Raw genomic sequence first — 13,216 nt, 5'->3', positions numbered from 1 at the left:
ATATCTCCAAATCTTATTTATTTTGATTTCCTTAAGGGATTTTTCGGTTTCAGTTCACATACTTGCGTAGATTGATGCGCAGACTAATACTAACAACATTGTTTTATACCAAGAAAAAATGGATTTTCGTTCAACTACGTTCTTCCTATTATCTCTCATTCTGAGTGGTTGCAAAAATTTCTCTTTGATTTTTGAACACATTTTAATGCCTGCTGTTCTAGTTAGTTGTAATTACCCGCTTCTCAGAGCATCAGTGTTCATAGTAAACTATGGTGCCATTATGTTTCATCCTTGAATTTGACTTATATTGTAATCTTTCAACTTCATGTCATATTACAGTGATTTTCTCTTTATATGTTGCTCTCACGTGGCCCTTACCAAACTATAGTTGAAATATTAGAATTCCACAGTTGTATATACTGTACATATGAATATTTGTAATAAAAATCTGGGATTTTATTAGTGAAGAGGCATGTTGAAAAACGCCCGAAAGCTCCTGTTCTTGTAATTAAAAATATACATATGTATATATAACTCTGGCTTGTTAAACCATAACGCCAAAAAACCACTATATAGTGTTCTGTTTACAATAAAAACTCAGTTATCATAGTTACTCTTTTGTTACATTATCATTACATGGGTATGTCCTTCAGCTACTTACTCTCTCACCTGTACCTCCGTGAGCAGAAGTTCCTCGTTGGACGAGTCGGTAGAGTTCTCGGCTAGCACTCTGCTAGGCCCGAGTTCGAGTCTCCGACCGGCCAGTGAAGAATTAGAGGAATTTATTTCTGGTTATAGAAATTCATTTCTCGTCATAATATGGTTCGGACTCCACAATAAGCTGTAGGTCCCGTTGCTAGGTAACCAATTGGTTCTTAGCCACGTAAAATAAGTCTAATCCTTCGGGCCAGCCCTAGGAGAGCTGTCAATCAGCTCAGGGGTCTGGTTAAACTAAGGTATACTTAACTTAGCCTCCGTCAGCTTTTTTTTTCATCTCTTCTCTACTTTAATAAGTTACGAAACTTTGATTTTTATCATTCTACCTTTAACAAGTACACTTATGAATATCCGCAAGACACACAATTTTCATACTCTTCAGGAACTCCATGCTTGCCCACTGTACCATAACAGATACAATCACTCTTTCGGTTTATTATGTGCTATAACATTCAGATGTTTCTCATTAAAGAAATGAAGTGTTATGCACACACACACACACATACGCGATATAAATGTACACCCAAGCGCAGTATCTGTATCTTTGTGTGTATGTGAGTGATGGTATATGTATGCCTTATACGTATTGGGTAGGCTTGTCTTTTTTCTTTCTTGTAGATGTATCGATTTGTACCTAGGAACTCAATTCCCGTTAGTATGTACGGTCTTTGCTAAAATTACTTATAATTACAGGTTGGCGGTTTTGACCTCGATTAGCATGTCATTATTCATGCAAATTGTTTGCAAGTGGAAGCAAAATACGTCCAAGTTTGGGAAGCACAATAAGCAACTATTTAGGAGCCAAACTCATCCTTCAACAAGTAATTGTGCTCCGTCGAAAAAAAAAATATTGTACAGAGATAATTATTTGTTATTTTATCTAGACGGAATTAGTTGGGTGTTTGTTATAGGTTCTGTCTGAGGCAAAGTCAACAAAAGGACTTGCTTCCCTGGGCGAAAAGGAGTGTGGCGGAACGCCGAATTTGCTGACGCTGGAATAAATTTGCTCTCCTCCTCACCTCCTAAATTTTTCTGTTTTTTTTTTTTTTTTCTATGAAAAATGGGAGTGAGTCTTTTTCTTTCATTATTTGTAATTTATTTCTTTTGTCGGTCATTACGCGCGGTGTGAAGATGCGTCAGAGCGTTTTTGTGTCTTAGAATTATGTAATGATGTACATTTGCATACGCTGTATTTGCAGTAATTTGTGTTCGTGCAGTCGTTAAAAGGTTTTAGCTACAGGGAGTTCGATGGGTTTTGAGCGACAGCAAAAGGTTAGTTAAAACTAATCTTATGGAAGTAGGTGAAAAAATATGTAAATATAAATATAAATACGTAGATGGAATAATAACAGAAGAACAGTAATAGATCAGTTATTGTAGCGTTTCCGGGCCAATTATTTATAATAATTAGAAAAATGTTTGTAGGAAAAGGTGGGATTATATGAATAAATATATGAATAAATAGATGGAATGATAACAGAAGAATAGCAATATGTCAGTTATTGTAGTGTTCCTGAACCAGTTATTTATAATGGTTAAAAAAACATGTTCTGAGGAAAAGGTGGGAATAGAGAAGTAGGTACTGAAGGATGGGATAAGAGTACGGTGACGGGTGACAAAGGAGAGGAATCCTTCCTCAGGTTCTTCATCACGTAAGGAAACAACTAAACCTTTTTTTTATTTTTTTAATAATAAAAAATCATTTATTTGCATTGGTCTCCTTCCCACAAGCGAAAGAAAAGTAAGCACTGGGTCAGGGTTCCTGTAAACTGATATAAAAACTGAAATTGTATGGAAAAGTTGAAGAAAACGATATGCATGATATATATATATATATATATATATATGTGTGTGTGTGTGTGTGTGTGTGTATATATATGTATATATATAAATATATATATATATATATATATATATATATATGTATATATATATATATATATATATATATATATGTGTGTGTTTGTGTGTGTGTGTGTGTAAAGTGACATTGACCGATGCGTTGGATTTTCTTTGGAGCCACCCTTTATATATAGAAAATGGCTTAATGTTGAAAAAATTATGCATTTTTCCCTGTGTGGGTTAGCTGCTAATGATTTTAGCATGACTATTCCTACCAAATAATTTTAAAATGTTACCTGGTTGCGACCTACCACTGCCGGGTAGTTACCAGGTAACTAATTCGCGGAATGGTTCAGCAGAGTAAGAGTGAGTTTCTAAACGGAGGGTGCCCATCCGCATGTCTCTTCTTGAATTGAACTCAGCGTCCCATAACTGTTGAGGCGAGGATGCTACCGAAGATACCATGGGAAAAATGATCTAAAACATTGGTATAAGTAACTCAGTGTAAATATAAGTTCTCAGAACTTAGAGAATAGTGGGAGCTATAATATGAAAATTGGTTATAACCGAAGAGTTTTGGGGCGTGAGCAGAGGTCTGCCAAGTAATAATATTGTAGAGTTGGTAGGAAAATCTTTAAAACTCGTGACCATGCATGATATTGTTTTGTGCCTATTTTCGGGTTGTGTATGGGGATACAGTGTACGTTATTTTCTGAACTCTTTCTTACCGGGGTATACTGTTTTAGAGGTGATTCCTTATAACATTATGAAGGAATAGTCCTGACAAATGAATAAGTAAAATCTTTTCTAGCCCAGGCCAGAAAGCAGCAAGAAAAATGTAAAAAAGATAGAAAGATTCCGCTTATGTTCGGACTTATTTTTATTCCATTAATAGAGCTGGCACTCATTTTAGTTGTTATAGTAGGATTGGCATTATTATTTTTGTCTGAAAGGATTTGCTTTGCTGTGGATTATGAAGTTCAATATAAATAATGGTTACCGTGTATTTATCATGGTTATGACGGTATCTCGTATACATGAAGATTATATAGATCCATTCTTATGAACTTGCGCAGTCAGAGGCATGAGTGCAGTATGTATCGCCTTTTGCACTTTTTTAGTTTTCTGTAAAAGAAAACTATTGTGCCAGCTTTGTCTGTCCGTCCGCGCTTTTTTCTGTCCGCCCTCAGATCTTAAGAACTCATGAAGCTAGAGGGCCGCAAATTGGTATGTTGATCATCCACCCTCCAATCATCAAACATACGAAATTGTAGCCCTCTAGCCTCAATAGCTTTTTTTTTTTTTTTTTATTTAAGGTTAAAGTTTGCCATAATCGTGCTTCTGGCAACGATACAGGATAGACCACCACCAGGCCGTGGTTAAAGTTTCATGGGTCGCATTATACCGAGACCACCGAAAGATAGATCTATTTTCGGTGGCCTTGATTATACGCTGTACAGAAAACTCGATTGCGCCGAAGACACTTCGGCACATTTTTTACTTTTTTTATGTTTTTTTTGGCTTAGTCTCATCAATATCCCTTGGGTTAACTGGACATGTTACTTTCCTACTCTCTCTCTCTCTCTAGGTAATGTATTTGTTAAAATTTCAGCAGTAGTTATATGAAGATATGTGGGTGATTAGCTTTAGAGTGAACTTAATTACCAGAGAAAAAAATCGAGCCAGTTTGGAGATTGCGTGATCCCGGGAGGAAGCTTATCCAGTTTGCATCAATAAACCATTTTATTATGTATATATATATATATATATATATATAAACACATCCTTTTATTCAATATATATATGTATATATATATATATATATATATATATACACATCCTTTTATTCAATATATATATATATATATATATATATATATATATGTTTGTGTGTGTGTAAGTGTGTGTGTATACTTTTATTCAATACTTGAGCATGTTACTTTAAAACATGGACACAATGAGATTAATATTTCATTGACACCTATTTATGTTCATACATGTGCACAAACTTGCATAATTATATATATATATATATATACATGTGTAAATATATATACAGATAAATAGATATATATAGATATAAGTATATGTATATATATCTATCTCTCTATCTATTTATCTGTGTATATCTACACATGTATGTATATATTTACACGTATATATACAATTATGCAAGTTTGTGCACATGTGGGAACATAAATAGGTCAATGAAATATTATTTGCATGGAGTCCATGTTTTTGAAGTAGCATGCCCAAGTATTGAATAAAAGGATCAACGGATGACTTAGAAATGTCTGAGGTCTTTGGATCAAGAGCCAACATTATTAGATTTGGGATGTTGCTTATTCCCATTAATGCTTTTACTGGCAGAAGTGTTTTAAGGAGAATGTATATTAGCCCCTCGAAATTGAAATAACTTCATTGTTGTTTTGAACCGGAACGAAATCCAGATCCAGTAACTGTAAACTTTTATGTTCCAGAGTTATGTGACGTACTGGGTTCACTTGATCCCTTTTATTGAAGGTCCTGTAGGGAAGGTAGTGCCGTCAGTGCGCCTCATGCGGTGCACTGTAGGCATTACTTAGGGTTCTTTGCAGTGTCCCTACGGCCCCTAGCTGCAACCCCTTTCATTCCTTTTACTGTGTCTCCATTCATATTCTCTTTCTTTCATCTTACTTTCCACCCTCTCCTAACAATTGATTCATAGTGCAACTGCGGGGTTTTCTCCCTGTTACACCTTTCAAACCTTTTACTGTCAATTTCATTTTCAGCGATGAATGACCTCATAGGTCCCAGGGCTTGTCCTTTGTCCTAATTTCTATAGCCTGTTCTTTTACTGAAGGGTTAATTATTGCTCACTCCAAGACCAGAAGAGACGTCTTGCAAAGTAACACCAGCTTTATTGAAGATGATAAGCCTTCATTCGTAAAGGTCATGACCTAACCTGCCTAACTGTGGCCTGAGGGGCATTTTCTGCAAATCTCCATTAATTGTTTAGAAGTGCCGTCTTGGAACGTTAGATGGGACTGGTATGAGCAGGAGATTGCTTAATATAATGAGTTAGACATAGGTGAGCCCCATTATCAATGAAGGTTTTTAATTATCTTTTAATTTTACCTCTCTTTTTTCCACCATCCGGCGATAGAGGCCGATAAGTGGAAAGCACAGGAGAATCTGACTGCTCAATTAAGTGATTGAGATCTTCGTAATATATGTTAATTAAAAGTACACGCCAGAGCTGAAATCTTCATCAGTATTTCGGGTTTTAATTGCCACCTTGCATGATTCCCCTGTACAAGCGCGCGCCCTTGAACGTCTCGTTCTTCTCTTGTTCTTTTTTTTATTTTTTTCCCCTCATCTTCATCATCCTGTGTTTTAGCTGTCCGGTGCCATCCCGTGCCTTAATAAAGATTCCGAATCTATTTTATAGAGGATTCGATCCTCCCCCTTGTCTTCCTCTTCACCGTTCTCCCTCCTCCTCCTCCTCCTCTAGTACCAAAGCCATGTCCTCCCCTTCCTCTAGTACCATCACCTATTATTCCTCCTCCCACCCCTTCTAGTACCACCACCACCACCATCTCTTCCTCTCCTCCTCCTCCTCCTCCTCCTCCTCCTCCTCCTCCCGTTGCAATGCATCTGGTGTGTGATCTGCAGCTTTATTTTATGGACGGTCGGAGATGCTCCGACCGCCATAAAGCATATCAGCTTATGGGATGCAGCCGCCATTAGTGTTTTACATAAAAGGGAACACAGGAGTTACCCCGCGAGTTTATTTCACGAGGGGCATTCCGAGATTACGCCGTAATGCATGTAATTGGAGGTGCCAACTACCTACTCATTTGCATCCCTCCGGGAGGCGTTTCTCATCCTTAACGTTTTGCTCCGTAGCTCCTGCCGTGACGCTATTGTGTTCTCTCTCTCTCTCTCTCTCTCTCTCTCTCTCTCTCTTATCTTCCCAGCTTTTTTTCTTATTGAATTTTTATGTACTCTTTTCGTTCGGTGCATGCCATTTTTACTGCTCTTATTTTTAACTCGTATTTTTTTTTTATTTGAGCTCAAATCTACTATATAATTTTCGTGCTCTTTATGGTTGTGGTAATATTTTCTTTTTATCTCTGTGGTGAGTTTTTTTTTGCAGTGTATCAGTATTTTTCATGGGGATTAATTTTTTTTTATCTAATTTCAAATGCATTTCATGATGGATTTTCATTGTAATGTTTTTTTCAATAATTTTTACGAAGTTCTGAAGTTCGTTTTTCTTTACAGTTTGTGCTTATCAAAACTATAGATAAGTTTGAATAGTGTTACGAAGTTCTCGTGTTTTTCTTTTTAAGGCTTCAGATAAATTTTACCGTATTGATTTCCTGTTTTAAAATTTTTCTGTAGTAACTTCAGGCTTATATTATTTTTGGAAGATTATCAGAATTCAGTTACTTTGTCTTACGAAGACAGTTTTGTTCATTTGGCTTAACTTGGTTATCGACCGGAGATTGCTTTATACCTATTTGTTATTTTCGTTGAAGTTCTCTTAATTTTATTATATTTTAAAGTGATTATTAATTTTTGCCATAATTTACCTTGCCTGATGGAGTGACGTGTTGACTTTATATGTAAGCCTATTTTCTTTTAATTATTTTACTTGTGCTTCTCAGCTTATTACTCCGTTGTTTTGATTTTCTCAAGTTAAATGAGGATTTTCATATATATTTATTTTCGAAATATTTTGTATCTTAGCTGACGTCTGTTTTAAGTTTTCTTTCGATATTTGTATCACTTCTTTCTGTTTTAGGGACGTGTGGATTTTATCGACATTTTTATTGGTTCTTACAATTGTTCTCACCGTTTTTATTCAGGTTTTTGTTTATTTATTCAGTGTATTTATCTATCCTCGTCTTTCTCCTTTATCTTCATTAGCTTTGACTATATTTCTTTGTTCCATCTCACTAACTAGAGTAATTTCCGTAATCAGATTTCTCTCTTTCCTAAGTTAAAGAGAATTTATAACTTAATTCATTTACTCATTTATGAAGTGATTCTCTCTCTCTCTCTCTCTCTCTCTCTCAGTACTGAATATTTACGTACTAGGGTTATTTATTAATTTCATTTCCAGAAAGCTGTTATCGATCTTGTATGCGAAGGTGATTTTGCTTCTCGTCGCGAGCTCAAAACGAGAAAATAAAAATTTAATCTTAATTACTAATTAGATTTATTCTCAAGCAGATATCCCAAAGAATTTATAATTTAATTGGATCCGTAGGGGGGTAGTGCCGTCAGTGCACCTCATGCAGTTCACTGTAGGCATTAGTTTAGATTCTTTGCGCGTAAGGTTATTTGCAGCGTTCCTTCGGCCCCTGGTTGTAACCCCTGTCATTCCTTTTACTGTAACTCCATTCATGTGATCTTTCTTCCATCTTACTTTCCTCCCTCTCCTAACAAGTTTTTCATAGTGCGACTGCGAGGTTTTCCTCCTGTTGCACCTTTCAAACCTCCTTTACTCTCAGTTTCCCTTCCAGCGCTAAATGACCTCATAGGTCCCAGCGCTTCGCCTTTTTGCCTAAATTTTATATTCCAGTTCCAATTCCAGTTACTTGAGTTTTTTGCAGCATCCCCATCATCTAGCTGCAACCCCTTTCATTCCTTTTACTGTAACTCCGTTCCTCTTGTCTTTCTTCCACCTTACTTTCCACCTTCTCCTAACAATCGTTTCAACTTTTTTTTTCAAGCCTCAATGACCTCATAGGTCATTTGGTGTTTGGTGTAAATTTTATATTCCAGTTCCAATCCAAACTTAAGTGTAGCCAAAATTTGGAGCAAGCCTGAGTTAAATATGTTAAATAGCTAAATAGGAAGAGCATAAGATGGAGAGCAGTGCATTTCACGAACAAAGGAGATACACAAAACCATCAGAACTATCCACAGTGTTACACCAGAAGCACTGTTTTTTTGTAACCAGGAGGTTAGTCATAACTGAGATCGCTTTCTAAGACTTTTGGTTGATGCCATATATATACAGGGTCAGTTCCTTTATTTATTAATTTGTTAATTTATTTTTCTTTTTTAATAAGTGACCTATTCTTTCTATATTTCTGTTACTTCTTCCCAATGAACACCATATTCTTTGGAAACTTGAATTTCAAGTCATTGGCCCTAATGGGCTTTTTCCAAATGATTAGACGTCATCTTCTGAATAATAATGATAATAATAATAATTTTGTTTTGATCGATTTTTCGTTATGAGCGAGGATGTAACAGAAAATTTCAGTCCTTCACGAAAAAAAGCAAAATTGCAGTCAAAATTTTCAAAAGTTATAGGTGCCAGAAAGTTTTTACAGTTCAGTGTAACGTGCCAAAATGGAAATCTCGTTTCACTGATGATATGAAACTTATTGTAAGGGACGGAAAAGTTATATAAACGGCGTGCTAGTGAACAGGCAAGCCTCTAATTTCAGAGGAAACAAACGATTGGCGAGCTCATACCAGAATGATTGAATAATTTTATCCACGCCCTTTTAAACGCTCTCGTAAAAATAAGAGCGAATATGTATTGTTGACGATAGCAAATCGGACTGATTACTTTATCCAAGAAATAAGTAGGATCTACTGCCTATTGTTTGCTTTGCATGACGCATCATTGATATCAGTAAATGTTCTTGATGACATATATTCTGCTCTCAGCGGTATTGCTCTCTGTACTTCACATTTCATAAATTTTCCTCAGTGTCAGTTAACCTAGCTGTCCAACTATTCCCACCTCCGTAGGGCGGTCGTGCCGCCAGTGCACCTCACACAGTGCACTCTAGGCATTACTTGAGGTTCTTTCAGCGTCCCTTCGGCCCTTAGTTGCACCCATTTAATTCATTTTACTGTACCCCCAACCCGTTTCTTTCATTTTACTGTACCTCTGTTCACATTCTGTTTCTTCCTTTCTTACTTTCCATCCTTTCCTAACAATTGTTTCTTAGTGCAACTGCGAGGTTGCCCTCCTACAACACCTTTAAACCCTTTTAACTCCCAATTTCCCCTTTCAACGCTGGATAACTTCATAGTTTCCAGCGCTTGGCCTTTGGCGTAAATTCTATATTCCAATTCCAATCCCACCTGTTCTCACTCATGTTTCTGCAGTTTTCATTCTTCATTCAAAAACCCCAGAATTTTAACTCAGTTAATCCTGAAGGTCTCTAAGAAATGGCAATGATTTGACACCTGATGGTTCGACTCGAGAGTTGAGAGTAACTAGGGCTAGCTATTAACGCTCTGGGATAATTGAAAGCAGGTCTGTCCATGCCTGCTAATGGAGTTATGATGATTCTCTCTCTCTCTCTCTCTCTCTCTCTCTCTCTTTCTAAGTTGAATTGTGACGGTATGTATAGGAAATATTGAGTTGTTGAAGTGCACTGATATGCAATTATGCAGCCAAATGCACACGCGCACACACATATATATCTGTATATACAGGTATATATATATGTATTGTTTATATGTATATATATGTATATATACACATATTTGTTTGTGTGTATATATAATATACATATACATAAATTTTTGTGTATTGATTATATATATGTATGTGTTTGTGTATGTGTGTGTGTGTATATGTATGCATGTTTATAAGTATGTAAATTTTTTTATTGATTATTTATTAATACACTGTAAAGACATACATTAGATGACAATATTTTTCCATATAAGTATGTCAAATTGTTTTACGAAAATTAATTCGCCCAGCAAATTTGAATTTTGCGGAAGGTGTGCATAAATAGTTTTCAAGTTAATGTAATTAATACAGAACTGAAATATGTTATTAAGTTTTTTCCTGATCGATTAGTTTATATTTATCATCTTGAGTATAGAACAACGTGGAAAGAATTTAGGAAGAAAAAAATTATATAAGCTGATCCAAGAGACCAATTAGGTCAGTCAATCAATGGAAGTTTTTTGTACTACAGTCCTCGTGCCCACCCACTCTCTCTCTCTCTCTCTCTCTCTCTCACACACACACACACACACACACACACACACACCTTAGTTCTAACAACTATCGCCTGAGACCCTACAGCCATATTTCTGGAACTACCAACCACCCACAAAGGTATCTGAATTCCCTCTTCCAATCTCTCTCTCTCTCTCTCTCTTCTTAATGGCAGTGAAACTTCTGTTGAATGAAGGTTTAATACTGACACTTTTAATTTTTGTTGGTGGATATAACATCCTCTCTCTCTCTCTCTCTCTCTCTCTCATCGTTACTCTCTCTCTCCTCTCTCTCTCTCTCTCTCTCTCTCTCTCTCTCTTCAGTTAGTGATCCAGACAGTCGAAACTCGTGGATAAACTGTGGGCAATTAGTCTGTACCTGTGTATGCATGTCTTTTAAAATTTAAGAATGAAGTATCTTGTGGTTACAATCTATGTACATCCTAATGCTTGACGTCACTTAAAATGCCATCGGAAGTTCAGAGTTTCAAAATTTTATGATATTCCTTTGCTTTTTTTTATTAAATCAAGTAGTACCTCTAGAACGTCGATTTTCTCTTTATATATATATATATATATATATATATATATATATATAATATATATATATATATATATATATATATATATATATATATATATATATACATATATATTTATGAATGCGTTTGTCGATTGAACTTAGGAAACTAATATATCATTTACACAAACACAAGCACACACACACACACACACACACACTTATATATATATATACATATACTATGAGAGTTGTCTTTTTGCTTAATTATTTATGATCTTCGATTTGATGCACTTCAGGTGCTATCTCCAAATTACATTTTGTAGATGAGCATTTTTATTATAAAGTTTTACTGGTAGGGAGTGGAAAACTGTGACGTTATTCATTTAGCCAGAGAACCAGTCAATCTATATATATATATATATATATATATATATATATATATATTTATTTATATTATATATATGTATATATATATTTATTATATATATATTATATTATTATATATATATATATATATATATACATATATATATATATATATATATATATACATATATATATATAAACAGGCAGATTTAGCATCCTATTTCTTCTGTTTATATACATACATGCATGCATACATACACACTGTATATATATATGCCTGTGTGTGTGTTTGTGTGTATGTGTGTGTGTGCGTGTATAAAACTGAAACTGTCCAGTCCTCTTCAGGTCCTCAAAGACTTATTTGCGCAAACTCAGAAAGCGAGACGCTAAAAGATTTCGGAAAATTCTCCCGTGTGATAGCACCGTCATCTTTGGGCTTCCATCCTGAATCTCCCTCATTCCAAAAATGCTTTATTTCCCATCCGTTACAGCATCAGCAGCTTCCTTGCCTCCTCCTCCTCCTCCTCCTCCTCTTCCTCCTCCTTCCTCCTCTCCTCCTCCCTCCTCCTCCTCTCTTCTTTTTTTATTGGTCTTTTTGGTCTGGTCTTCTTCTTTCCTCTCATCATCAAGTTACTGTGATGAAGAACTAGCGCCTGTCAATCAGGGGAGCAGCGTCGTGACCTCCAAAAAAGTGGGTCCTGCAAATTCATCATCAGGCGGGGGTCATTAGGGAAGGAAATGTGATGGCCAATTATGAAGGCTGGTAATATACTCATTACCTGTGGTGGATGCTCTCTCTCTCTCTCTCTCTCTCTCTCTCTCTCTCTCTCTCTCTCTCTCTCTCTGTACATACGTTCATAAAGGCATGAATGTTTCACACACACTCACACACATAAATTATATATACACATACATATTTACATATAGACATACATACACGTATATACATGGTTTGGCACTCTTTATTGCTGTACTCTGGTAAAAAAGTGTACAAAAGCTTACGCAAGGTCAAAGGTCAAAGACCAATCTCTCACATATCGGGAGTGGTCCTCATCGGAATCTGCAGTCAGATTGAAATCTAGATTGTGTCACGGACTCTCAGAAACCAGGCTATAGATGATGTTGTTGGGCCAAGATCTGAGCTGCCAGATTTTTGGGGACGATTTTGATCCATTCTAAAAAGGATGAAAATGCCCCAGCTAAGAGGAGACATTGACTAAAAAGTATGCACACTTTTGGAATAACTTGGTTATTTATGAGTCTTTGCTGATAACTTGGGTTAAGACCTGTATCAGGATGTGATTTTTATAGATTTCTGTCAAGAGTATGATCTGTCAAGGTGAGGCTTCAGTCATGTTTGCTTTCAACTTCAACAGCTGTGCTTGTTCGAGCTACCTGATTGTTAGCGGTGTAAGAAGAGTATGTTTGTATACCAGTAGGCGAATATTAATTGTCCCCATGTTTTTATTTTGAAAATAAATCGTGAATCCGTTTTACTCTGTGACTCGCGGCTGCACAAAAAGTGCTTTATTGTGCTCCTAGAGAATGTGGATAATTTTAAATTATTTCAACAATTGTTTCGTTCATCCAATTTCGCAATTCAGAAAAAACCCATAACTCATCAACCAATCAACCATAACGCAAGATTGATAGTGGTTTCCTAACAAAAGAATTTACTGTAAATAGAATATGACCAGTAAGTCGACAAGGAGTAAGACATTATCTTTTGATTTCAGTCATTGTTTGGTTGCCTAGCCAAATGTCATCTGGTGTAAAATTATTCCCGGATCTTGAACA

General features: G+C 35.9%; 1 protein-coding gene across 1 annotated transcript; it reads left to right on the top strand.

The window, feature by feature from the left end:
- The first annotated feature begins 2,906 nt into the window (after positions 1–2,906).
- On the top strand, positions 2,907–12,149 carry LOC136834101 (uncharacterized). Its single transcript, XM_067096358.1, has 3 exons — positions 2,907–2,925; positions 5,990–6,229; positions 11,911–12,149. Exons 1-3 carry the CDS (start codon positions 2,907–2,909, stop codon positions 12,147–12,149), a joined length of 498 nt encoding a protein of 165 aa, XP_066952459.1.
- Positions 12,150–13,216: the final 1,067 nt, after the last annotated feature.

This window comes from Macrobrachium rosenbergii, chromosome 53 (genome assembly GCF_040412425.1).
Source record: "Macrobrachium rosenbergii isolate ZJJX-2024 chromosome 53, ASM4041242v1, whole genome shotgun sequence".
NCBI lineage: Eukaryota > Metazoa > Arthropoda > Malacostraca > Decapoda > Palaemonidae > Macrobrachium > Macrobrachium rosenbergii.
Note: the sequence above shows the minus strand (reverse complement) of the source record. Positions and strands in the feature narration are given on the sequence as shown.